This window comes from Centroberyx gerrardi, chromosome 22, assembly GCF_048128805.1.
Source record: "Centroberyx gerrardi isolate f3 chromosome 22, fCenGer3.hap1.cur.20231027, whole genome shotgun sequence".
Classification (NCBI taxonomy): Eukaryota; Metazoa; Chordata; class Actinopteri; order Beryciformes; family Berycidae; genus Centroberyx; species Centroberyx gerrardi.
In genome coordinates this window covers 5771192-5796985 of record NC_136018.1, presented here as the reverse complement: position 1 = coordinate 5796985, position 25794 = coordinate 5771192, and the positions used below count along the sequence as shown (strand labels likewise).

The following is a 25794-nucleotide window of genomic DNA, read 5'->3' as shown; positions in this document are numbered from 1 at the left end:
TCTTATATTATATTATCACAATCATCTTATCTATAAGGTACAGCTCCAGAACAGCGCCCCCTAGAGCTGGTGGGGATTGGGTTTCTTACTCAAGGCCACTTCAGCATGATGGATGTTTGCTGACAAGAGAGCTTGAAACTGGATCCTCTAGTTGCAGGATGGTCTCTTGGCACATATTTTCTCATCCTTCTCCATCATCAATTCTGGCCAAAATCTCATCCATTGCTTCACTACAGAAATACTTCTTGCGATGTCTTTCTTGCCATGGGTGCATGGCTCTCCAATACAGTCCTAAAGGGCCAAAGAATACTCCAAAATCAACCCCAAAAAGTAGACTACGTCTTCTTCAACACAGTGACTGCTCACGGTCTGATCCAGTGCCTTGCTCAAGGACACTTCAGCAGGGCGGATGCTTGTTGACATGGAGAGTGAACAGTTGTCTTTCCTTTAACCTCTCTGCATTTATATCTGAGCTTTGTATAACATCAGCTCCAAAATATCCAATTCAATCCAATTCAACCTCTATAGAGTTGTACATCTGTATGACATTGGTTGGGACAAACTCTTCTCTCTTGTAGGGCGGATGGTTGCTGACATGGCGGATGGTGGCCTTTAACCACCAATCACTATATTACTCCTATAATATAGGGACTTATAGTGCGCCTGTGGTACTCTATTGTGTGTTTATAGTCACCTTATAGTGCTTTATGCAATTTATTTTTAACTCCTATGGTATCACTATAATATTCCTATAACATACCTATAGGGACTTGTAGTTTGCCTGTAGTACTCTATAGTGTTTTTATAGTAACTTTGTGGTACTTTATCACTATAATAATTCAATTGGGATTTATATTGTCTATATTGTCTAACTTGTGTATTTATAGTTTGTTATTATAGTTTGTATGATATTTGTATAGTATCCTTCTAAAATGTATTATAGGATTACATACATTCATAAAGGCAGATAGATAGATAGATAGATAGATAGATAGATAGATAGATAGATAGATAGATAGATAGATAGATAGATAGAAATATGAAGAAAGAAAGAAAGAAAGAAAGAAAGAAAGAAAGAAAGAAAGAAAGAGGGTAAGGTTTGAAGGTACAGACGTCTTAATTGAGGTCTTAATTGATTTTTGGAGCCTGGGGGAGGCAGAGGGATCATTAAGTTTTCTCACGGAGCAGACGCTGCTCCTGAGCCACAGTCCGACAGTGAAGACGCTCCATGGGCTTCTATCTGTTCTATCTGTGTCTACTGTGTCCAATTAGAGCAGGGACAGTGTTGTACACCAGTGATGTATCACATGTTTTCCCGTCCCCGTTCACACACACGCACACACGCGCGCGCGCACACACACACACACACACACACATACACACACACACACACACACACACACACACACACACACTTATACACACCTACACACCCACCCACCCGGCCTGATTAAACGTCTCCTGGGAATATATATTTTCCCCCTCATATCTGTGGGAGTCTATCACTCGCAAGGGAAATACACTGATACGCGCAGAGCCACCCACGGGGCGCGTGCCCGATTTAATCATATGGAGAGAGAGAGAGAGAGAGAGAGAGAGAGAGAGAGAGAGAGAGAGAGAGAGAGCACCACGGATGCTGCCGGGTGTTGAGTCCTATCCCCGGTGTGACTTATCCATCCTCCTATCCTACACTGCTACTGTCGGTAACGGAGCGGCTGCGCACACACCTACACACACTCTTCTCTCTCTCTCTCTCTCTCTCTCTCTCTCTCTCTCTCTCTCTCTCTCTCTCTCTCTCTGTCACACACACTCACACTCACACACACACATGGGGAGCGCAGGACCGGACTGGCGCACTGGGAAGAAGGGAGGGTAACGGAGAGAGAGCAACAGACAGGCGACACATGTGTCAGACCGGATCGAGCTGAGGAATGTACCGGATTCCGCTGCACACACACCCGGGCCGTCCCGCACCGAGGGCTGCGCTGCGTTAACGGGACACAACGGGCTCCAAGGGCGGACGGACCGGACCGGGATAACATAAAGGAGTCACCGGGCCGCGGAGGGGGGGCGGGTGGCGGGTGGGGGGGCGGCGGTTGATTGAGCTTTTGGGTTTAAACCTCTTGCGCGCAACGGAGAGTCAGCGCAAAGTTTCCTCGATGGCGCTGGTGATGGAGCCGGTGAGCAAATGGAGCACGAACCAGGTGGTGGACTGGATGAAAGGTAGGCAGCACACGCACGCACGCACGCGCGCACACACAGATACACAGATACACACACAGACACACACACACACACTGAACTTACTGGTTATACACACACTCACGCCCACACATAGGCTACACACCTGCATACACACATGCACACAGACACACACAACACGCACACAGACTTACTGGTTACATACTTTCACACACACACACCCCCACACACACACACGCACGCACACACACGCACACACATGCCACATGCGCATGACCGACCAGTAAACCATCCATGCATACACACACATAACTGATCACGACTGATCATATATGAAAACATTTACTGCATGGGAGGCAGTGGCACGACGTGATGTTGTGTGGGTGGTGTGTGTGTGTGTGTGTGTGTGTGTGTGTGCGTGCGCGTGCGTGCGTCATCGATTTCCCATTCTGGCACCTGATGATCATCTGCTGTATACCTGCTGATGATGTAATGTGCGAGTGACAGGAGGAAACTTGCGGGACATCGCTGGCCTGCGGGGAGCTGGAGGAGAGATGATCACACTCTGAAAAAAGAGATCTACTTGGGTACAAACAGGGACAGTGGAGATCAGTTTACTAACCTTTTTAAGTGCAGAATAGAATTTAGACTTCATTTAGGCTGACATGAATCTTAACAATGTAAATGCATAGCATATATCTGAGGTTAGTAAGTAAGTTGCATAAGGATAAGGAAAAACAAAAACATAAATTAAAGCTTATCTGAAAACATAATTGATTTTTGTTTGTAATGGTGGTTGTGATGATCACACACTTCTAGAGGCTAAAGTCATGCATAATTTAACAAGCAGGCTGATTAGGCCAGAAGCCTCTGAACCAAAGGAAATATTCATCCAAAAACACTGTAACACTGTTAAAAAAACATATTTTGGCAACATATTTTGCATTTCTGGGTCCATTTTGTTGGTTGGTGGTGGCAAAACATAGATAATGTGATGTGAGATTGAGATGGTTCAAGTGCTGCAACAAGGGGGTTTGATAACAAAACATCAACAGTAAACAGGTTTATTAGTAGAAAATTTTGCAGCGTCAGATTTTGGTGTCAGTCCCTCAGAATCAAAGAGTGAGGGCTTCTTTCTAGACTCACCATTTTGCACCAATGTTCACCAATCATACAGGGAGAAATCCATCGTAGAAGAGGCAGAGAGACCAATTTCTCCACCCACAGCAGCCTCAATAGACCAGAATGCAATGCAGCCACAAGACATGTTGAGTTTTGAGTAAGGGGCGTGACTCTCACTTTTTCCCCCGACTGGAAAAAACTCTCGCTCCCTTGCTCTTACTATGCTATCACTACCACTATCGCTCTCTCCATCTACATGTACCGCATGCGACAAGTTCAGTCACGTTCTCCGGGGGTTTGTCGAAAGGCATTCTGGGAAATGTAGGAAATCACTAACTGGAGCAGAAGCAGACGAGGCAGGTTGAGGGAAAGTGGCTGCACCAAAAAAAATATAATCACAAAATAACTCCTGGAACGCACTGAGCATCACAGATTGATGATATCTAACAGTGTCAGAGTATCTGAGGGTGGATTTTTCCTTCAGAGCTTGGTCATAGTTGACTCACCTTTTTATTTGCCACTAAGTACAACAACCGTTCAGCACAACATATGTTAGTAACAACACATATTGGCTCACCATATGTTATTATTAAGCGGATTTTACCCATCATTACCTAAGCCTATACTACTATACATAACAACACTAAAAGGTGCCTTGCCACAATATAGTAGATTAGTCAGGTTCATTACCACGGTTCATTTACTTCACATTAAGAGCCAAGTTTGAGTCACTGTGTAAATACTGTAAATATGAGTCCTATTCTAAAACAATTATATCAATTTAAGTTCAGTCATTCAGAACCTGCAGAATGGACCAATAGAGGATCCAGCTTGTAAAAGTGTTGTCATTTTGTTTGCTATCAATCAGTTTGTAAGAGTTGTCATCACTTTTGAAATGACAGATATCTCATACTGAATATGTTATTAAAGCTGATTTGAAGGGTTGATCAGCAAGCAAAATGGTTAAGTAAAACTAATATTGGAAAATGTGTGCAGGTAAGAGCAATTAAGAACCTTTAGAGATACATTTGGTCTTTTAGAAGTGCATTTCACCAAAGAACATGATCATCCTAGGACATTTTAGACTACTTGATAAGCACTTTCATTTACATTTTAGGCCCTAGCTGATGAGTATTTTGCAAAGAGTGCAACAGTAAAATAAGCTTGAATTCCTAGATCACCAACATTATAAGCAACCAGTAGTGAGGAGTGTGCGGTTGAACACCACAGTGTCCTGCAGACGTAACAAATATTGTCGTGTCCCTATAATGATCATATATGACAGAGAAGAGCAAGGGAAAGAAACAGAAGACAGGGAGAAATGGCGGATGGGTTTTCCTGTAAAAAATGTTTTTTGTCAGAATCTTGTCAGAGCAAAATCTGCTCTCTCTGTAATTAAGTAATAACAGGAAATCATTCATAATTGCCAACAAACTATGCATAGCTGCCAACTAATATATGCATAGTCACCACCCAAAAATGCCCATAACATGATAACAGATATAGTAAGATGAGCCAAACCATTAATCCTTCTGTTCATGGAAGCTTATTCATCATCTATATTACATGTCATCCTCCACAGATGATGCAGACGCCCCTTGAGCAAATCAATAATAAGATGCATCATCCCTCCAAGTTCCATTAAAATTGCACCAGAGGCGTAGCAGTTATGGGGTTACAAAGTTAGAAATTTTGACCTTTACTCATGCATAGCGCCTCCATCAGGCCAATCAGTGTAATTATTTAAATGCTGGAAGACAAAGATGCAAGTGCAAAGATGAATCATCCCTCCAAGTTTTGTTTCAGACACAGCCTGATCCATAGTTCCCCCCTACGCAAAGAAATAATGACTAATAATAACTAACATTAGCGATAATTGTTATTCACTATGTTTAAAAGCAGTTCAGTGAATGTATTAGATCACTGGCCTTATTAAAATGCAAATGGGAATCATGACCAAAAAAAATTATTTACATGATGTACTGTGTCAGTTTCTCAATTCCTCATCATGGATGGTCTATTGGTCGGTCATGTGCATATGGCATGTGTTTATGTGTGCTCCTCTGTGTGTGTGTGTGTGTGTGTGTGTGCACAGTGAGTGTGTGGGCGGATGGTGAGCTGTTCGTCTCAGACCGTCTGTGCAGAACAGCTGACAGACACACACACACCCGCTCTGAACAGAAGGCTCCACCCGGGCCCTCGCGCACACGCACGCACGCACACACACACACACACAAACACACACACACACACACACATACACGTGGCATGCCTTAGTGTGGTATTTGGTTCATGCTGGGTCTCTTGGGTGTGTCTGTGGCGACAGAGAGAAACATGATATATTTTGTGTGTGTGTGTGTGTGTGTACAGTATAATGCACTGAACACATATGCCAGAGGCGTCCGGGGCCAAAAGGTTTGGGGTTTGTTGACCTAGTGACAGCCCAGAATTAGCATGGTTGAGGCTAAAAAAATAGCAGTGGTACAATATAGGAATTATAGCATTATTTCTACCTCTACTATATTTACTAGTGAAATACTTCCAATGTTGGGATTGCCGGGAAAAACTTGGCCCCCTATTCACTGTCCTGCTTCCGTATGTTCACACAAGAAGCCGGGCGAAATGTTGCCTCATTTTACTTGCATGAGTGTGATCGCTAGACTTGAAAATCAGCAGTGAAATTGGCGTGACGGCATGCGGGCGCGTTGGATGCCACCGCTTGCCACAACAGAAAGCTGCCAGAGCGATAGTCACAGCCATTAGGATCAGCGGTTTTGGTTGACATCTTTCTTGACTTGTGTTTTTTAACGGTGGGGAATGATGAGACATAAGAGGATGCAGATTACTCGACATCGTGCTTCAGCGTTATATATTTTTCGTCGCAACATATCCGAGCCGGGCGGTGTGGTTTTGCCGCTTCGTTTGTTGGTTTGTTTGTGCGGAGTTGTTTTTGCAACCCACAGCGCTTAGGGAAATGACGTTATGCAGCCTTTAGGCCACACAGAGCCCCAACAGCCCTGCGTGAGGGAAATACAGTATGTGCTCATATTCCAGGCAGTACGGTAAAAGTAGCACAAGCATCAACCAAGTCAAGGTTGTTGTGCGGTACATCCACATGGAACCACCAGGAAGAAGATTGGTGATTTTCTTACTACTGAGGCATGAATTGAATCATCATCAATGAATTGAATCAATCATTGAACAGCACTGTGCTATCACAGCACTTTGGTGTTGGAGTTTTCAAAGTCGACCCCCCCACACACACACACACACACACACACACACACACACACACACACACACACACACCACACCTCCACCCAAGCACTTTTCCCCAACATGCTCAGTGGAAAAGCATTTTTTTACCTCACTTCATTACTTACCTTAAAAAGTAACTAGCTACATTAAAAAGTTACTCTTTTTTTAAAGTAACTTGGACTCTTACTTTTGCGTTACCCACCTGCCGTAGCATTATGGCTGGCTTGTGCTGCCAAGTGTGTTGTCAATTATCGTTTTAAAATACAACGCAAAATTATTGCTAAAACAGTATGCAAATCTCATTCTTATCAAGCAGACTTAGATTTTGTTTTTTCAATTAGCAGCACGCTGTCTGCATGAGATATTGCAGGATTTTCACTGTTTTCTACTTATTTTTTAGATTTGCGCTAACAACAATGAAACAATGCGTTAGAAAAATACAAGTAATGACACAAGTAATAATGGATTACAACACTGCTTATGCTTGTATGTTAATCCTTTTGTGCTATAGGCTTGGCAGCCAACACCACCAATGTCTTCTTTTGGGAATCTATCTTTTCTAAACTTTTTGTGCAGATGTTACCACAGATACTAGATGGGGAGAGAAATGTACAGCCGCCTGGATAGAGTCCTGCTTGAAGCTGATTATCTTTCTGTTTACGGCATCAGGGAAATTTCTCGCTCAAGCGGAACGATTTCAAGTCAAGCGAGCACCTCTTCACCCCAATTCGCGCCGCCTAGAGTGAAGTTGCGTCCATCTTGCTCTGTTTGCCTCCTTCCATTGATTTTGCATGTATTCGCACAGCCTCTAAGTATTTTTTTTTCACATTCTGTCTGAACACAGAGTTAGGACCAATTTCGTGGGCGGCAGGGTGAAACCATTCTGTAATTAAAAGGCCATGAGTTTGATCCCCGCACCAAGTCACTCTGGATAAGAGTGGCAGCTAAATACCTAGAATGTAAATGTGGAACAATCTATTTTCATACCTGATTTTTTGCTTCTTGACTCTCCCCATCATGGATTCAGCGCTCTAAAATTCCTGGATGCAACTTCAACATTAAACGGTATATTCTCCAAACCAATTATGAGTTACACAACAGGTTGAACATACTGTATAGTAGCATGCATAATTATTTTGGCACTAGTAGATTGATGTAGAAACGACAGGAAAGTAGATGGGCTGGCGGGTGAATTTTGAGGGAGAGAGAGCAACATTTACGCACGGTTAAACACTTGGGAGCTGCGAGGAAAAAAAAGCACAAAAAACATCAACAGTAGTTATTAACGGAGGGATTGAGTTTGTCTGGGTTATTTCCCCCATGCCAGATCTTCCCAGACGACACTGGGATTCAAACTGGCAACCTTCCGGTCATAAAGTCACTTCTAATAACCGGCAGGCTTCCACCACTCCTAAATTACAAATCCCAGCGACAGAGTGAATAATTGTCAAACTTTTATTGTTACCGAAGCTTCAGAGTACTTGGAACAGATGACACATAACCTGATAAGGAGGGCCAGATCTTTTATAGGCCTCTCTTACATCCCAGGAGTCACCGCAAAATCCAGTTTTATTAGCCTTGTGTGTGTGTGTGTGTGTGTGTGAGAGAGAGAGAGAGAGAGAGAGGGTGTTTGTGGGAGTTTGGCTCGCCTGCTGTTGTGAAAAGTGTGCCTCTGTGGGAGTTAAGTGTGTGAGTCAGCTATGAATCACGCTTTTCTATACCAGTCAAACACACGCAAACACACACACATGTCCACATACACATTTACATGCAAAACATGTATGAGTGCATGATTGCACACATCACCATAATACCGCCAACCCACACACACACACACCTACCATGTCCTGGTCAGTGCATGGCAACGTGAGGGGGGGAGTGTAATATATTTCACTGGATAGAAATGATCTTACAGCAGCAGCCGTATATAACTGTGTAGCACTGCTTCGGTTTGTGTTTTTGTGTGTGTACAGCGTACATGTGTGTATGTGTGAGTGTGTGTGTGTGTTAATGTCACTCTCCCTGATCAGTATTCAGGTCCTCACTCACCCTTTCTCTCACTGCTAGTGATAAACGATGCAGATTAACAGTGAACTTTCACTACATATCTCTCTGCCTCTCTCTATTTTCTCTCTGACTCTCCCTCTCTATTCTCTCTCTCTCTCTCTCTCTCTCTCCCTCTCTCTCTCTCTCTGCCTCTCTCTCTATTCTCTCTCTCTCCCTCTCTCTGCCTCTCTCTCCCTCTCTATTCTCTCTCTCTCTCGCTCTCTCTGTCTCCCTCTCTCTCTCTCTCTCTGCCTCTCTCTCTATTCTCTCTCTCTCTCCCCCTCTCTCTGCCTCTCTCTCCCTCTCTATTCTCTCTCTCTCTCTCTCTGTCTCTCTCTGTTTCTCTCTCTCTCTCTCCCTGCCTCTCTCTCTCTCTCTCTCTCTCTCTCTCTCTCTCTCTGCCTCTCTCCCTCTCTCGGCCTCTCTCAGCAGTAGTAACACTTTGCCAGCGAGAGCCAACATTGTTTTAATCAGCATCACGTCTATTAGCAATCATCAACTATTAGCACTCATTAAAGCACGAGGCTGCCTGTTAGCCCCATTTGTATAGACACAGGCACACTCACACTCACTCACACACACACACACACACACACACACGTCTCACCTAGCCTAGTCACAGGTTTCACATTCATCTCCTCTGCGAATCTAAAGTGTAAATCAAACTTCAATCCTCTTAACGGCGCCTTGACCCTCCTGACCTTATTGCTGGAATTCATCCAAATCTCATCCAAACGGTTTTGATGTCTTTATTCTTATCAAACCCCGCCATGCTTGTCAGTGGGAGCTGTGGGCTGAGATATCACATCGACTTGAAGTGTTTGGCTGTTCAGATAGGGGAATCCATTTATCAACTTTCCTCCCAAAATGAGATAGCGGTGCTTTGAAGAAAAAAAAACGCACTGACGCCTAGTCTTACAAATTGATTGCTAGCGTGGGGTAGTTTGTCATCTTAAGACCTTCACTTATAAGGCCGTTATGATTTCGATGATGGAATGACGTGTTTTTGAAGTGTTGAATTTGAATTTCCAGCCTCCATTTTCTTTTTTCGAATTGTACATATAGGCTGTGGCATTTTGGAATTGAACGCTTCATTTGGACTTTAGATGCAGAGGATGAGGGAGGAGAGGAAGCGAAGGGAGGGGGCAGAACATTAGAAACCGACAAATGCTGTTTGCTCGTTGCTGATGAGAGATGGAATTTGTGTCTGTGTGTGTGTGTGTGTGTGTGTGTGAGAGAGCGTGTGTGAAATAGTTTGGATGCAATTTAGCAGCTGTCTTATGAAGTTTCTTTTCCTCCCTCTCCTTCTCCCCCGCTCTCTCTTTTGTCATCCTCCCCTTTTTCTCTCCCTCTTTCCCACTCTCTCTTCCCAGCCTATTTTTTTCCATCTTTGTTAGTGTGGTTATGATAGATGAGTGTATTATGACGCTGGGGCGCGAAGCGGGGGAAATCAATGCTCATTCCTCAGAGGTGTGTGCATGTCTGTTGTGTGTGTGTGTGTGTGTGTGTGCATCTGTGTGTGTTTGCCAGTTTGCTGTTTGTTAAGAGGTTAGATGTTGGATACATTCATTGTTTTGGGAGCCAGGGGCTGCAGCTGAGCCGCTCTGTCTTGATCTGCTTTTCTTTGACTCAGCAAACCTGCTCAGGCCAGACGAACACACACACACACACACACACACACTCGCACACACACACACACAAACATGCACACACCCGCCTACCTGCACACTCACGCTCTCACAGATCCAGAGAGACCTACCCACACACATGCACAACACAGACGTTACACAATCCAACTGAGAGTAAAGCCTTACCTGGATGGCTGCCTGATTGCCCATCCATTACCTCCTTTGTTCCAGTCTCTCGACTCTTATTTCACTTATAGAGTTTGTCTTAGGCTCTCCGGAGACTCTTAGCTGGACCTGTACCCATAAAGAACTGCTGATCTGGGCCCAATTTATTTCTGAAATCATAATGAAGCTAAGCTGTCTTGCTATAATGTCTTCTCCGTCCCTTCCTGTGGTGCAGTATAGGCTTTATACGGCGGTACGAAAAGTATTCCTCCACATTTTATGCGTTGGGGGATTGGAGGATCCAGTCTGTAAAATTGTATTTAATTGAGTTTGTTTTCATTTTGTGCTATCAATCATTTTGTTAGAGTAGGTGTTTTTCAAACGGTGGGTATCTCACTCTGGAGCGAAACACTTCATAATACTCTGGGGTGCCGCAGTGGTGGGAATTGACCATTTGCAAAATTTCTCAGTTACCTCAGTTACTGTTAATGTGTCCGACAAACTTTGGAGATGGATGCTACCATAGATTCTACTGTCTGCCTCAGTGATTCCCCAACAACACCTTTTTACTGTCTTATGTCCCTGTCAAGAGTCAAACTGCTGCAACAGAAGCCGTACTCTAATTCTCTCAGTGCGGTGTCGATGCTAAGCACGGATTGGTGGATCACTATGTCAATCATTATTTCGCAAATGGTCAATAGGGGCGCTGACTATGACTGGACTGCCTTTTCTGGTCCTCAAGTGTCTCAAATGTATAAATATTTTATGCTTTTATTTCACACCGCTCTGGTTTTGAAACAGGGTTTGGCAGAAATCTACAAAACTGCAAACGAATAAAACTTCCTTAAAAATATGATACAGCAACTGTTATCTGAGACAAACTGGAACAAGCAGGAATACAATTTGGTGAGATTTTTCCTGTGTAGAGTAAAACAAAATAGATTTTGAAAAGAGACTACTGGGGAAAGTGCGGTAATGACAGGCGATTAGCGCTATCATGGCAGCGAGTAAAAACCCATAATTTTGGGGCTGTTGGGGATGTGTCCGACAATTGATCGGTAGCCTAAATGAATGTGTGGGGATGTGTTTGAGTTGTGGATGGGTACATAGATGTCTGTCATAGATGGAATAATGGTGGTGTAGGAAGGAGAGGAAAGTGGAGGGGGGGGCCCAGAGTCACCTCCTGTGCACAGGACCCATAATTCCTAGCTGTACGCCCCTCTCATAATTGCCCTTGTAATATATGTGATTGCAGACATCACAGGATACCCACCTCCACGCAGCAGTTTAGCCACCCATTCACTACTATTACAGTATAATAACACTTTTTCAGAAGACTTCGCTGGGGGGGAAAGACAGAATTCTGATTAGTCAAGTCAATTTATTTATAAAGCACATTTAAAAACAACCAATTGCTGTACAAAAAAGTGCAGACAACAAGTAGAGACAACAACAAAGTGCAAAACTGTAGAAACACACACAGATGCACCAACGCACAGTCACAACACACACCAACGCACAGGCACAACACACACCAACACGGTCACACACACAGGTAAATCAAAGTCAAATGCCAATGAGTAAAAATGGGTTTTAAGATGGGATTTGATTGTGTCGATGGCGGGGGCAGACCTGATGCGATCGGGAAGTCTGTTCCACAGTCTAGTGTCTGCAACAGCGAAGGCTCGATCCCCTTAAGCCTCAACCTAGACCCTGAACCTGCCAATAGTTTCTGATCTGAGGACCCGGGGGACTTAGAAGATGAGTGGGGGCGTCGGAGATCAGAGATATATGAAGGAGCCGATCCATTCAGGGCTTTAAAGACTAACAGGAAGACCTTGAAATCAATTCTAAAGCATTCCAGGAGCCAGTGAAGAGAGAGGGTAAATGTGGTAGCTTTCTGGATGAGCTGCAGGCGGGACAGATGACTGACTCACACCTGTGTACAAGGAGCTACAATAATCGAGGCGGGAGGAGATGAAAGCATGAATCACTTTCTCCAGGTCATGAAACGAGAGGAGGGGACTGGAGTTTGGAGATGGTTCTGAGCTGGAAGAATAGACAGGCGAGGGCAATAATCTGAACGCTTCTTACCCGGTTCTCATTTTCCATCACAGCAGTGACAATCCACCAGAGACAGATTAAATAGATCTGCAAGGCGTGTCCCAGTGGATCAGTGATCTAATACGTGCAACATGGACTCATTGCATTATGGGTTTGAATCCTGTTCATGACCTTACTTGCTTGTCATCCCCTCTTTTTTCCTATTACTTCACTTTGTATATCTTACATAGCAGAATTGCCATTAAATAATTCAAGATTTAATGTATAGGAAGATTTCATAGATTTAGTCCAGTTGATACGGCGTCATCATTTTGTCAACCAAGGACGTAAAGGACGAATCAACACTAAATCACATTGGGCAGAAAACTGCTGCTGCTCTGCTCTCTATGGGCTTAAACTTTCAAGCATGTTGCACTTGTGGCCACGCCCCAATCAGTGATGTCAGAGCAGGTGTTTTCCATCAGCTGTCAAAGGCAGAACACCTGCTTTGACATCACTGATTGGGGCGTGGCCAGAAGTGCAACATGCTTGAAATTTTCAACCCATAGAGAGCAGAGCAGCAGTAATTTCCTGCCAGAAAAAGGTTAAACTATATAAAACATGAGTGGTAAACGTCAGGTTTTGGTGTCAGTCCCTCAGAATCAAAGAGCGAGGGCTTCTTTCTAGAGCTGCCATTTTGCACCGAAGTTCAACAATCATACAGGGAGAAATCCATCGTAGAAGAGGAGAGACACCAATTTCTCCACTGACAGTAGCCTCAATAGACCAGAATGCAATGCAGCCAGAAGACATAACATTTTGAGAAGCGATCATAGACCTGTACCAAAGTTCACAAATGAGTTGGCTAGCTAGATATATTTATATACCGATATGGTCACCTTTAATTGAAAGCAACAAGTTCATGACCCTTCATTGTGTGTTGTCGAAAGGCATTCTGGGAAACATGGTATATATTTAATATCATACCTACCATCCTATAAAATTGATCATACATTGCTTTATTTTTTTTTGCAAACAATCAGTTTGCAAAAGAAGATGTCACTTTTTTCTTGTGTTTGATATTGGAATGAACCTCCTGAATATGTAAAAGTGTGTGTATATTATTGTGAATGACTCTAATCATGTTTTTTTTCTGTGTGTGTGTGTGTGTGTGTGTGTGTGTGTGTGTTGTAGGCCTGGACGATTGCTTGCAGCAGTATGTGTGTGTGTTTGAGCGTGGAGGTGTGTGTGGGGAGAGGCTGCTGAGGATTAGCCACGCCGAGCTGGAGGAACTGGGAGTTTCCCGCATCGGACACCAGGAGCTCATTCTGGAGGCTGTCGACTTGCTCTGTGCTCTGGTGAGTTTCTGTGTGTGTGTGTGTGTGTGTGTATGTGTGTGCGCGTATCTGTTGTGCGTTTTTATTGTTTTGCTCCAATGCAGTGCTGGACTCCCATCAGCTGTCTATACAGCTGCAACCATAATGTATGCCCTTCTGCTTCAATGCGCATTGCGATAGATTGCTGAAAGTATATAGTCGCTGTCGTGTGAAAACCTCGTATCTCCCAAATAGCAAGATAAACAGCCTTGTTTTCAGCTGGACCGCTGTGTATTTTAGAGTTTATCCTGTGGGTTTTGAAAGGGTTTCATAAGCCCAAAGGTTTGTGGAATATCCTCAACCCATAGAGAATCAAGTAATACTACAATTTAAGTGAAAACATGAAAATAAACTAAATTGGAGTTAAGAGGTTTTCACATGACAACAGTGATATGCAGAGTAATAATTACAGTCTACTTCATATTGTACTGTATGTCTATGTGTGTGTGTGTGTGTTTGTGTGTGTGTGTGTGTCTCTCTGTGTGTGTGTTTGTGTGTGTGTGTGTGTGTAGAACTCAGGTCTGGAGACAGAGAGCGTGAGGACTCTGGCCCACAAGCTGGGCGCCTCGGCCAAGAACCTACAGAACTTCATCTCCGGCCGCCGCCGCAGCAGCCAATCAGAGAGCAGAACCTCCCGGCGGCTCCCCAACGACCTCTTGACCTCTGTGGTCGACCTCATCACCGCCGCCAAGAGCCTGCTAGCCTGGCTGGACAGGTAGCACATCTGGAGACTCTCACTGTCTTGCTCTCTATCTCTCTCTCTCTCTTTGTCTTGCTTTCTTTTAGAGTCACACACACACACACACACACACACACACACACACACACACACACACATAAAAGCACATAAAAGCACATGCAGATTGGAGTTTTAGTTATACAAACATTTCTTGGAGGCAGAACTGCTCTAAAGGCGGGAATAATTGTTTATTTGGAGGCAGAACTGCAATAATCTCATTGGTTGAGTTAAACCTCAATGGGCGGAGCTAAAGAACCACAAGTTTCTGGCTAAGGAACATTAGACTGAAGCCCAGTGACTAAGACAAGAGGTAAGAGAGGAGGAAGCTAATATTATGAAGCCTATAGCGCTTTGCTACTAACTGAAAAGATGCAATCTAGCCATACTAAGTTATCTTTGTTAGCTAGTTAGCTAGCTGACCTTCCAAGTTCAAACTAGCCATACTAGCCTATAGCTATCTAGGTAAGCTAGTTAGCTAGCTGCTGACTTTCCAGATCATGAATGTCATGCTCATGAATGAGTGAAAAAATGAAGTCATTGCCATTTATATATTGTTATTGGTTGGACCAGAGTTTCTTCTTTGCCATTCAAGTTTGCCAGTTAGCTAACTTGCGCTCTGGAAGACTGTGGTTCTTTGGCTCCGCCCACTGAGGTTTAATTCAACCAATGAGATTATTGCAGCTCTGCTTCCAGATAGTGTTTGTATTACAGCTAAAGCTCCAATCTGCAAAGCACAGATATACCATACACTCTCCTGCAATTGTTGGTTGTTGGCATCTTCTGAGAAATATGGATTTTTAAATGGATAATGTAGGACTTCTTTCTCACTTATAGGCCTGCTCTCTCTCTCTCTCTCTCTCTCTCTCTCTCTCGCTCTCTCTCTCTTCTGTCTCCCTCACTCTCCATCTCGCTCCGTCATTTCATTTATTTATGACACGACATGATCCGCTGCACACAACACACATCAGACACAGAACTAAAGGTCTTTGACATTGGTTCTTGAAATGCCAGGCACCCACATCTGTCCTCAGGCCATCTACACACACACTTAGCTAATTACACGCACACACACTCACACTCACACACACATTAACACGCACACAAACACACACACACGCACAAATGCATACAGACACATCAACAAATGCACGCACACCCAGAGACACACACACACACACACACACACACACACACATACACCCACATCCACACACATACACTTATGCAAGCAATCAAGCACACACTCACACTTTCGCCCACTCACGATGATGCAACTGTAAATGGCGAAGTGACATTGAGAAAGTGATAGATTGAGGAGAGCCGGTGCTTCATGCTCTTTATTCATAATTTGCGAGACATACCTACAGCGTTTTATGAATTTATCCTGCATCTACGCACCAAACGTGACTAAAAGACCATTTTCCAGCTGTGCGGATCCACTGGTGAATTTAGCATGCGATCCACCGAGCAGCTTTTATTTCAGTGAAGTGTCATCTTGTAAAATTGAGTTGCACAGCTTAGGAATAACAGATGAAAACCAGTAAAACAAGTTGAATTTTTTATTAGAATAAGAGCAGCTTGGTGGATCATACTTATGCATGTTGAATTCATTAGTGGACCCTAACAATCTGGAAAATGTTGTGCTTTATATGTCGGGCTAGCATCTATCCCACATTAATACTGCGGACACCACTGTTTCTTGAATGTTGTACAGCAGAGCAAAAATTAGCATATGTTAAAACCGAACTCTCATGTCTCTCAGTCAGCTAGTTATTACACCGTTCCTTGTAACTTTCAACTGCTGAAAAGAGCAAAACTTGATTTTTCCAAGCAATAACCCTCTGGGATGGAATAAAAGTGCAGCAGTAGTTCAGAAGGCACGCAGTAAATGTACGGCTTCTTCTATCACTCTCTACTTAATAAATGACGAGAGTAAATACTTGCCAACTTTGGCAGTCTAGAAATGAAGGGTGATTTTCAAAATCAAAGCGTGGGGTCTGGGGGAGGATTTTAAGATTCAGAGACCTCATTTCCTGTGTCCCGGTGACTTTTCATGCATAAAACAACAATGAAAATACAGTGCAGATCTTCCTTTTCCTTTCCCTCTGATGCCCTGCCCAGACAGTATGCAGGCGAAGCGACGGCTCTCACTTCCAGCTACTTAACGTCTTCACTGAAGAAACACCGTTAGGCAGACTAGACTGCTCCTTTTTTTGGCTGGGAGTCAATGACAGTGTCTCACATTCATACCAACATCTCTTTTTATGCCAGGGGCTTATTTCATTTAGGCAAAACTGCGTCATCTTTAAAGTCTTGGCAAGCTTCGCCTTTAAATTAGTAAAAAAAAACGATCTTGCTGAGCAGGTGCCTCCGTTTCGCACATGCGTAGTATAGTGAAATGTGATATGTGATGAATATTCATGAGGATTCTTCATTAATTATTGCATATATAATGATTATTATTCATTAATATTGTAGTTTTAGACAGTTTTACTCATGCAAAATGGATTCCCTGCCCCTATATGTGTTTAGCGGACCAGGGTTTCTATTTGCTGGAATAGTGTGCAGTATCTTCCTTCCTATCTTTGCCCTGCCATCGCCTTCTTATGCTTAACTGTTTCTTTGTGGTGACAGACATTATTTCAACCCCCCACAAATCAACTCGAGAAACTTTGCAGAAGGCAAACGCTTTCCCTTTAAACCTGTCAGTGAGAAAGGTGAACTCGTCCTTCCAAGACAACTGAAACTTACGGTTTTCCTTTGAACTCCAACCGCCCCTGAATTAATAAAAACTGCATTTTGTGTGACATATTTTGCTGGCTGTATAGGGCCTAGATTTTTTGTATTAATGTTTTTAACAAATATAGTAGACCTAAATGAGCAGAGTTGGCCATTTGATCGAATTATGGGAGAAGATTGGGAGAAATGAGACCATGGGAGAACTGTAGGAGAAGGGCGTGAAAATCAGGGGTCTCCAGTGAAAATCGAGAGAATTGGCAAGTAAGCTTTAATAGTTATCTTTTCTCTGGTGTAAGTCGTAGACAGGGCGGGTTATTGAAGGACGAAACCTCTTGGTACCTTACTAATATTGATGATAAGACATCAAAAGGTGCCAAAAGATATCGAAAGTTTTCAAAACGCTGGATTCTTATAATGGGATCTCTGGGTTTTGGCTAGTTTTGAAGTAAGAAAAAAAGCATCTAACCCCTAGAGAGAAAAAGAAAAATCAAAATAACAATGAAACGTGGCAAGAAGTGGCGAAAACTGTAAGGAAAATAAAAAATCCCTGTGATTACTTGCTTGCTGATTTGAATAGGCAGTTTATTGCAGTGGCCTATTACTGTGATATTTGTGAAACTTACCCTTTTAAACCGATATGGGGTTTTCTCTGCTGTAATATCCCACGGACGGTCTGATTAGCCATGGCGAGGTTTGAGCTGGCCGTTGTTGGACCGGAGTGTTGCTTCAGAGTTGTTTGAGGGTTTGAAGCCTGATGGTTAGCAAGCAGTCTGTGTAGCCTTAGGTCCTGCGTATATATAGCACACAGCCTCAATACTGATGACCCAAATCACACACACACACCACACACACACATACACACACATGCACACAGATACACTATACACTAGAGGCTGTGGCCGAATTTGAATCTGGGTCTTTAGAACAAAGAAGTGAGGTAACGGGGTGTGTATGTGTGTGTGTGTCTTTGTTTATGTGTGTGAATGCACATGTATGTGTGTCTGTGTGTGTATGTGCATGCGTGCGTTCTTGCTGTTCAGTGCATTGTTTCAATGCGGTTCTGAACGCTCACCATCTCTACAGCTGCAACCACAATGTTCAGCCATTCTGCCTGAATCTGCACTGTGATATAATGCTGACTGCATGTATGTTGAGTGATGTGCATTGAATGTGACTTTCTGTTGTGTTTGCACTTCTTAGTGCTCCATTAGCTGCAACATGACCTTGTACCGATATCACTAACACCTCGTTCACGTTTGACTAGTCTGTTTTGTTACGGTACGTCAGCCCATTCATTACTATGGGACATGATTTTGACACAACGCCCTCTTGTGGTCAGCGGTTCTGTTGGCAGCGGAGTGACGTATATTTTGGAAAAATCCAACATTTTTGTTGTCTCCAATCCATCTTGACTCCATCAAGCTCCTTTTTCTGCTATGTCTTCTTATGCTATGTGTTTATTATGTGCCGTGTTCTTATGCTATGTGTTTATATGTTATGCATTTTTATGTGCTGCCTTGTTGCATCTCAAATTGCCCTCTGGGACAAATAAAGTTGACCTTGACTTGATTTAGCTTTGATTTAAGTTCTTTTTTTGTTGTTGTTTTTCCCTTTTTTTCTCCCAATTTTGTCATTCCCATTTTCTTCTTTCTTCTTCTTCTATTACAATATCTAAAAAACATTATATGTCACGCTAGATTAACCATTTCAAAATCAGAGAAAAATATAAATTATGATTTGGTGACAATTACGTAGGCTGGTCACCTGTGTGTGATAGGCTGTTACTTTGCCTTAACAACATGACCTCCCTCCAAAATATGTTTTTTAATGTTAAGTAGCAGAAAGAGCATTCATGCATTGTACTCGCCGAATAAATGGGTCCTCACATGAATGTGTGTGTCCGTCTCCCCTTTCTCTCCCACCTTGTGCTGTCCATCTCCTCTGTATATTATCTAATGAAGCAGAAACATTATAAAACATACTGCTGTGTTATCTGTTCCTCCCAGGTCTCCCTTTGCTGCGGTGGCAGACTACTCCGTAACCCGAAATAATGTCATCCAGCTCTGCCTGGAGCTCACCACCATTGTACAGCAGGTGTGTGTAATAGTGTGTGTGTGTGTGTGTGTGTGTGTGTGTGTGTGTTTGCAGGAGGCTGATAGCTCTTATTCTCCTGCTCCACTTGAAGTGTGAGGCAGAGGGGGGCTGCTGTGGGTTGTCACATCCTCCTGAACGGTGTGTGTGTGTGTGTGTGTGTGTGTGGGTGTGGGTGTGGGTGTGTTTGTCTGTGTATGGCAGCAGCATACAATATAGAAGACTCTGCTCTCTGTATCCTTGAGCAAGACTTGTATCTTTACTATTTACATCCTTACAGTATGTCTTTTTTATGATTGATGTGGATATAAATAAATGATCAATGCGTCTGTTTGTGTGGGTGTATTTTTGTCTGTATGTGTGTGTGTGTGTGTGTGCGCGCGGTTGAGCACAGTAAGGCCTGGATAGTGTACAGCAGTAGCAGTGTGAGACGTGAGATGGTGTGTGTGTGTGTGTGTGTGTGTGTTTGAGTGCTTGCATGACAGGATGTTCTGCCTGCGCTACATTAAATTTTGCTTGTCTCCCAGGACTGTACGGTGTTTGAGACGGAGAACAAAATCCTTCATGTGGTGAGTCTTGTTTCCTCAGCCAGCTGTCGCTATTTGCGCTCTGTAGATGGGTAGCATTCCATTTTGTAAGATCACTTTCCCTCAAATCCACTCACACACACACAGACGCAAGTCGTAGCTCTAGACCCATATGTTAAAGGTGCTATGTGTGGCATTCTGACATCAATAAATCATTGCCACATTAATTATGAGACAGTATAATTACCGTAGACCATCTTCAAGGAGACTGCCAGCCTCTGCCAGCCTCTACGCTGCATTTTACATTGTATGCCACCTGCTTGGATTTGGCGGGAAATCTGCTGGATCGCTTTACGGCACAAAACAGGAAGAGGGCGCTGTTCTTCCAGAGCAAACGGAGCTAAAGCTTGTAGAGTTTCTCGCAATGGCAGACGGTGGAACGAGTGAAAGACTGATGGAAAAATCACTTCCAACATGTTTATCCTTTAAAGCCAAAAAGAAAACCTTTGACCGAAGAAGCAAAGCAGCAAAGGGGTTTATGGAAAATATGGTCTTTTTTGAGAAATACTAGCACTAACAATACTAGTGTACAATAGCTGCTATCAATCGTCTTGACCATGGTCTCATTTATTTACGGTAATTATAGCAAGGTATCACAATTAATTTGACAATGATATATGGATGTTTAAAAAAGCTACAGGTTCTTCCTTTTGTCTCGTTTTCATCTGTTTTTATGTCCTGTGTCACGCACTATGTGGCAAATCTGTTGCCTGATAAAAGCTCTGTTCTATTTTACTTGACTTCTCTCTCTCTCTTATCTGTCTAGTGTAAGACTCTGTCGGAGGTGTGTGAACACATTGTGTGTGTGTCATCGGACCCGCTGGTCTCTCAGTCAGCCCACCTCGAGCTGGTCCACCTCACCAACATCAAACCCTCTGAAGGCCTGGTAATAACTGTGTGTGTGTGTGTGTGTGTGTGTGTGCTTGAGTGTGTGCTTGAGTGTGTCATAAACTCTCTACGGGTGTCCAACCTTGTGTTTGTGTGTGTGGCACAAACTGTGTGTGGGTATCATCACTGTTTTTGTTTATGTGTTTGTTATGAGCTGTGTATCATGAACTGTGTGTCATCGCGTGTCTGCTGTGTCTTGCAATAACGAGGAACCTATGACACTTCATCATTGACTTTTTCTTGGAAGTGCTTCATTCTAGGGTTAGGGTTAGGAACATACTCTCTCTCTCTCTAAGACGACATTCGCCAGTTGGTAGTTTTCATCCAAAGTGCCTCAGCTGAATTGAACCTCCAACCCTGACAGTCTGGAAGGAAAAATCCACCCTAAAACACTTTAACACTGTTAAAAAAAACAGCTACTGGCGATGTTTCTTGCATTTTTGGGGTTTATTTTGTTGTTTGGTGGTGTGTTTTTCTTATTCCCATTGATAACAGCATACAGGATGGATTTCTCATACAGGGAGAAATCCATCATAGAAGAGGCAGAGAGATCAATTCCTCCACCGACTGTAGCCTCAATAGACCAGAATGCAATGCAGCCACAAGACATGTTTCATTTTGAGTGAGGGGCGCGACTCTCACTTCTTTCTTGACTGGAAAAACTATTGCAATTGTTGCAAAAGTTCTCTGGGGATTGTTGAAAGGCATTCTGGGAAATGTAGGAAATCACTAACTGAACTAGAAGTAGTTGACACAGGCTTGGGGAAAGTGAGTACATCAAAAAAGTAAATAACAACGATAAATATCCTAGTGTGGATTTTTCCCTTAATGCCACACTTTACCTGTTGAGCCGCACAAAACCGTCTCTCTCACTTTTTCTCTCTCTCCATCAGGGAATGTACATCAAGTCAACCTATGATGGCCTACATGTGATCACAGGAACTACTGAGGGGGTGAGACGCTTACAATCCCATTTGCACGCGTTCACTACTGTACGGCAGCCAGGCAGTTTGTTTCGCCCGTGACTTGAAATGAACTCCTTCACACAAACGCCGTGAACCGGGTTTCCCTCCGTCCGCCCAAGGAGGGTCGAAGGGGATTGAAAACCGATTCCAATTCAGAATCCATGAGAAAAAAAAAATGACGCAAATTGGAATCCATACCAGCATGTCGGATTCCACAGGGAACCGCCATGCCAGGCTGTAGCCTACCTCTGCTGTATTATTGCTTATTTAAGTACAGCTTGTCGTAAAACGTTCACACACTGTGTTATGAAGAGATCAATGAGCTCAGATCAATTCGTAGTCAACTCCATGTCTCTCTCTCTCTCTCTCTGTATCTCTCTCTCTCTCCCCTCTAGTCTCCGGCCGACCGCTGTAAGAAGATCCATGCTGGAGATGAGGTCATTCAAGTCAACCACCAGACTGTGGTGCGTTTTGAGTGTTTGTCTTTGCCTGTTTGTCTTTGTGTGTATATTTGTCGTTAAAAGCAGTGTCTATTTTGTGTGTTTATGTACTGTATGTACTTCCAAGCACGCGTGTGTGTGTGGGCAGTACTGTACACTGTGTGATTTATGATTAAGAGTGTGTTTTGGCCTGAATGTGTATATTGTGATTCTATGCACGTGTAGTGCGGTTCTACACGTGAGTAAGAGTGTGTGTGTGCTTGTGTTCTGTGCATGCTTTTTTTGTGCTTGTTTGTTATCCATATGTGTGTGTGTGTGCGTGTATGTGAGTGTGTGTATGCGCGCTTTAATCCACCTGGTGCTAAAACACAATCTGAATCTGTATCTCCTACTGGGATAAGGATAAATGCATGTTTATGCGAGGCGTCAACACTCGCAGCACGCGCCGCGATCGGAAAGTGATCAGATCTGTCAGAACACCTGCGCTCGCATTATGACGGGATCGCATCAGCCAGAGTCAGCCAGGTGTAACTGCGATCCAGACAGTGTGTTCGCATTAATGAGAAAGTATCTGCCCACGGAGTAGAAACATAATCAGCGCGCCTCCTACTGAGAGGATGAGCTCAGAGAGGATGAGCTCTTCCACAGCAAAGGAAAACAAAGTACAGTAACGAGCTCTGGTGACCCGACACCTACCATTTTTTGTTTTTGTTTACGGTAGAGGGGCTTTGTGCTGTAGTTGTGTCACAAATCTCCTAGCAACCGTCATCATGGAGGTTAGGCTAGAAAAAGAGAGATGCCTGAAAAAGATTTTGATGATGTAGGTGTAGGTCAATTCAGTGCTGCTAGAAGTAAAAGTAAATAGTCTGATAAAGTATATTTATTTCCAAGTTTTTGTTGCTGTGACACAGTAAACTGTCTTGTCTTTAGTCCTAGTCTCTACTCAAAACACTGAGTTGTAGCTTGAGAAGTGTCAGCTCAGTTAACCTGAACAGTTGCATGTTAATGTTAACATGTGACTGCTGTCCACTACTAACAGTAGCTTCTTCCAGATACGTTAACTAGTGTGCAAATCAGATGTTTTAACAACAAGACAGTGATGGTTAGCTGACCAGATACTATGGTTAGCTAGCTAACAAGCTGACATTATCTAAACACACCATTTATCAGATGTATCAGTGGGGAAATTATCAGTTCCCAGTCAAAAAGAGCATAGAAATTAACCATATCTATTCAATTCTATTCAGACGGTCCAGTCGTATGTTTGGAAACGCAATCAGCTGTTCACAGCCATTGTTGCTCAAGAGATGAGGACCTCTAATATGGCCGTCAACTGAAAGCCCTCTATAGACAGACTTGCTCCATCCCCACCTACACATCCGCTTTGTGTAATCTGCGCGAACAAATGAGATGTGAATACAATGCGGCCAGAATGCACACAACGAGAACATGTATTACACCAGGTGTGAATGAAAGGGCATGGTCATTATCTGAATAGGATATCCAGAACCCAGATGCAGATTGCGATAAGGTATTTTTGTGCCTCACCATATATATATATATAATTTATGTTATATTAGCACAGTGGTCTGTAATCATGAGCCATGTGTATGCAGGTTTTAATTCCATCCAAACACTAGACCAGCTGATTCCACTGATTAGCACATCATCAACCAGAGAGGAGGAAGTAATCAGGGAAATCAGCTGGTGCAGTGTTTAGTTGGGAGGAAAACCTGCATAATCTCTATAATAATCATAATCTCCGTCTCTGTCTTTTGTCCCAAATGTGGTAACCATTCTGAATTGTTAAAATTTAGACTGCAATATACTATATAGTACTATATAGTAACTATATACATAGGGTAGATTATTATTGAACATCCTTGTTGAGTAATCCTTGATTTCACTTCTTTACTCTTTCTCTCTTTGTACTTTCATCGTATCTTTTTATTGTAAACACTCATGGAATATACAACGCCTATGTTATACTATGCCTATGTGTTTTATTATACGATGCCTATGTGTTTTATTATACGATGCCTATGTGTTGTATGTCTTAATGCCTGTTATGTGTTTTTATATGCCACGGGTAGCCAAAGGCAAATTTCCGCATATGTGGATAATAAAGTTTTCTAATCTAATCTAATCTAATCTAATCAAATCTAATCAAATCTAATCAAATCTAATCTAAAATACACATGGCTCTTGATGGCACTTAGCAGACCGCTGCATCAGTCAGTCCATTATATGCCCTGACTCTCTGTCCTCTCCCGCCCCCAGGTGGGCTGGCAGTTGCGTAACCTGGTCGGCTCGCTGAGGGCCGATAAGGGGGGCGTGTCCCTGACCCTGAAGAAGCGTCCACAGAGCACGCTCAGCTCCGCCCCCGCGCTGCTGAAGAACATGCGCTGGAAACCCCTGGCTCTGCAGGTGGGACTCGCTCTACCTTTTATAGACTTTATTAAAGCACTGCGCTGGCCCACATAACTCCCCGAAGCATTCCCTCTCCCTGTACGGTTTCAGCCAAAGCGTGTAATTAGGTCAGGGCGCTGTGGCTCAGCTTGGTTTCGTTTGCCGGCTGAAACACACTGAAGAGATTTTGAGGGGGAAAGCGGTGGCATTCCCCACCCACACTCCCCATGCTGGCACAAATTATGAAATGTATCTCCCTAATTAACCCTGATTACACAATTAAGAGGAAACAGAGGAAAAAATAGCACTTTTCCTCAGTCTTCCATCACCGTTTTATATGACCACACCAACTACACCGCAAAAAATGGCCACCATAACAAGTCATTTTGTCTAGTATTGAGTCTTAAAAACGTCATTTTCTTAAAATAAGTGAAAAAATCTACCAGTGGGGTGAGATCATTTCACTTGCTCACCAATGCAAATCCATTGTCTTTAATCAAATGTTATTTTCTCACTACTAGTTGGTGATCTGCCTTCTTCTGCCTTATTTCAAGATATTTACACAAAAAAAATCCTTGTGATACTGCAAAAAACAAGTGATACTGCATTGGAAATAAGAGGAATGATCTCACCCTACTGGCAGGTTTTCTTGGCGGTTTTTGGCATGAGTGAACATGAGATTAAATGCCTTGTTAAGATGAATATTTTTTGCAGTGTACCAAGACTCGTACATTAGCTAACCGGTACCAATGCATGACATTAAAGATTGCAGAAACCTTTAAGATGGATTGTTGTAGCCCCGCCCACTTTTGTGTCTCTGCAGCCAACCAGGAGCCCAGGCAGCAGTTCGGCCACACCCTCAGGCACGCCCACCAAGAGCTCCGCCCTCCAGGACCTTTACATCCCCCCTCCTCCAGCTGAGCCATACACACCCAGGTAACTAGTGTGTTTGTGTGTGTGTGTGTGTGTGTGTATTTTCCAGAATGTGTGCTGCTTTGAAGGAACATTTGTAACTTGAAAGAAAGCAAAGAGGAGCTGGCGAGAGAGCAAAGAGGAGCTATTACCTTGATGTACATTTGTTTCTGCGTGTACACGT

At 43.3% G+C, this 25794-nt stretch overlaps 1 protein-coding gene across 1 annotated transcript in view; it reads left to right on the top strand.

The window, feature by feature from the left end:
• Nucleotides 1-2159: 2159 nt before the first annotated feature.
• cnksr2a (connector enhancer of kinase suppressor of Ras 2a) overlaps nucleotides 2160-25794 on the top strand; it is a 41321-nt gene continuing 17686 nt past the window's right edge. Inside the window, exons 1-10 of the mRNA XM_071895397.2 lie at nucleotides 2160-2223; nucleotides 13659-13822; nucleotides 14353-14555; nucleotides 19325-19412; nucleotides 19937-19978; nucleotides 20763-20882; nucleotides 21778-21837; nucleotides 22245-22313; nucleotides 24570-24716; nucleotides 25522-25634. Of these exons, the coding sequence (XP_071751498.1) occupies nucleotides 2160-2223; nucleotides 13659-13822; nucleotides 14353-14555; nucleotides 19325-19412; nucleotides 19937-19978; nucleotides 20763-20882; nucleotides 21778-21837; nucleotides 22245-22313; nucleotides 24570-24716; nucleotides 25522-25634 (1070 nt within the window). The remainder of the gene's footprint in view (nucleotides 2224-13658; nucleotides 13823-14352; nucleotides 14556-19324; nucleotides 19413-19936; nucleotides 19979-20762; nucleotides 20883-21777; nucleotides 21838-22244; nucleotides 22314-24569; nucleotides 24717-25521; nucleotides 25635-25794) is intronic.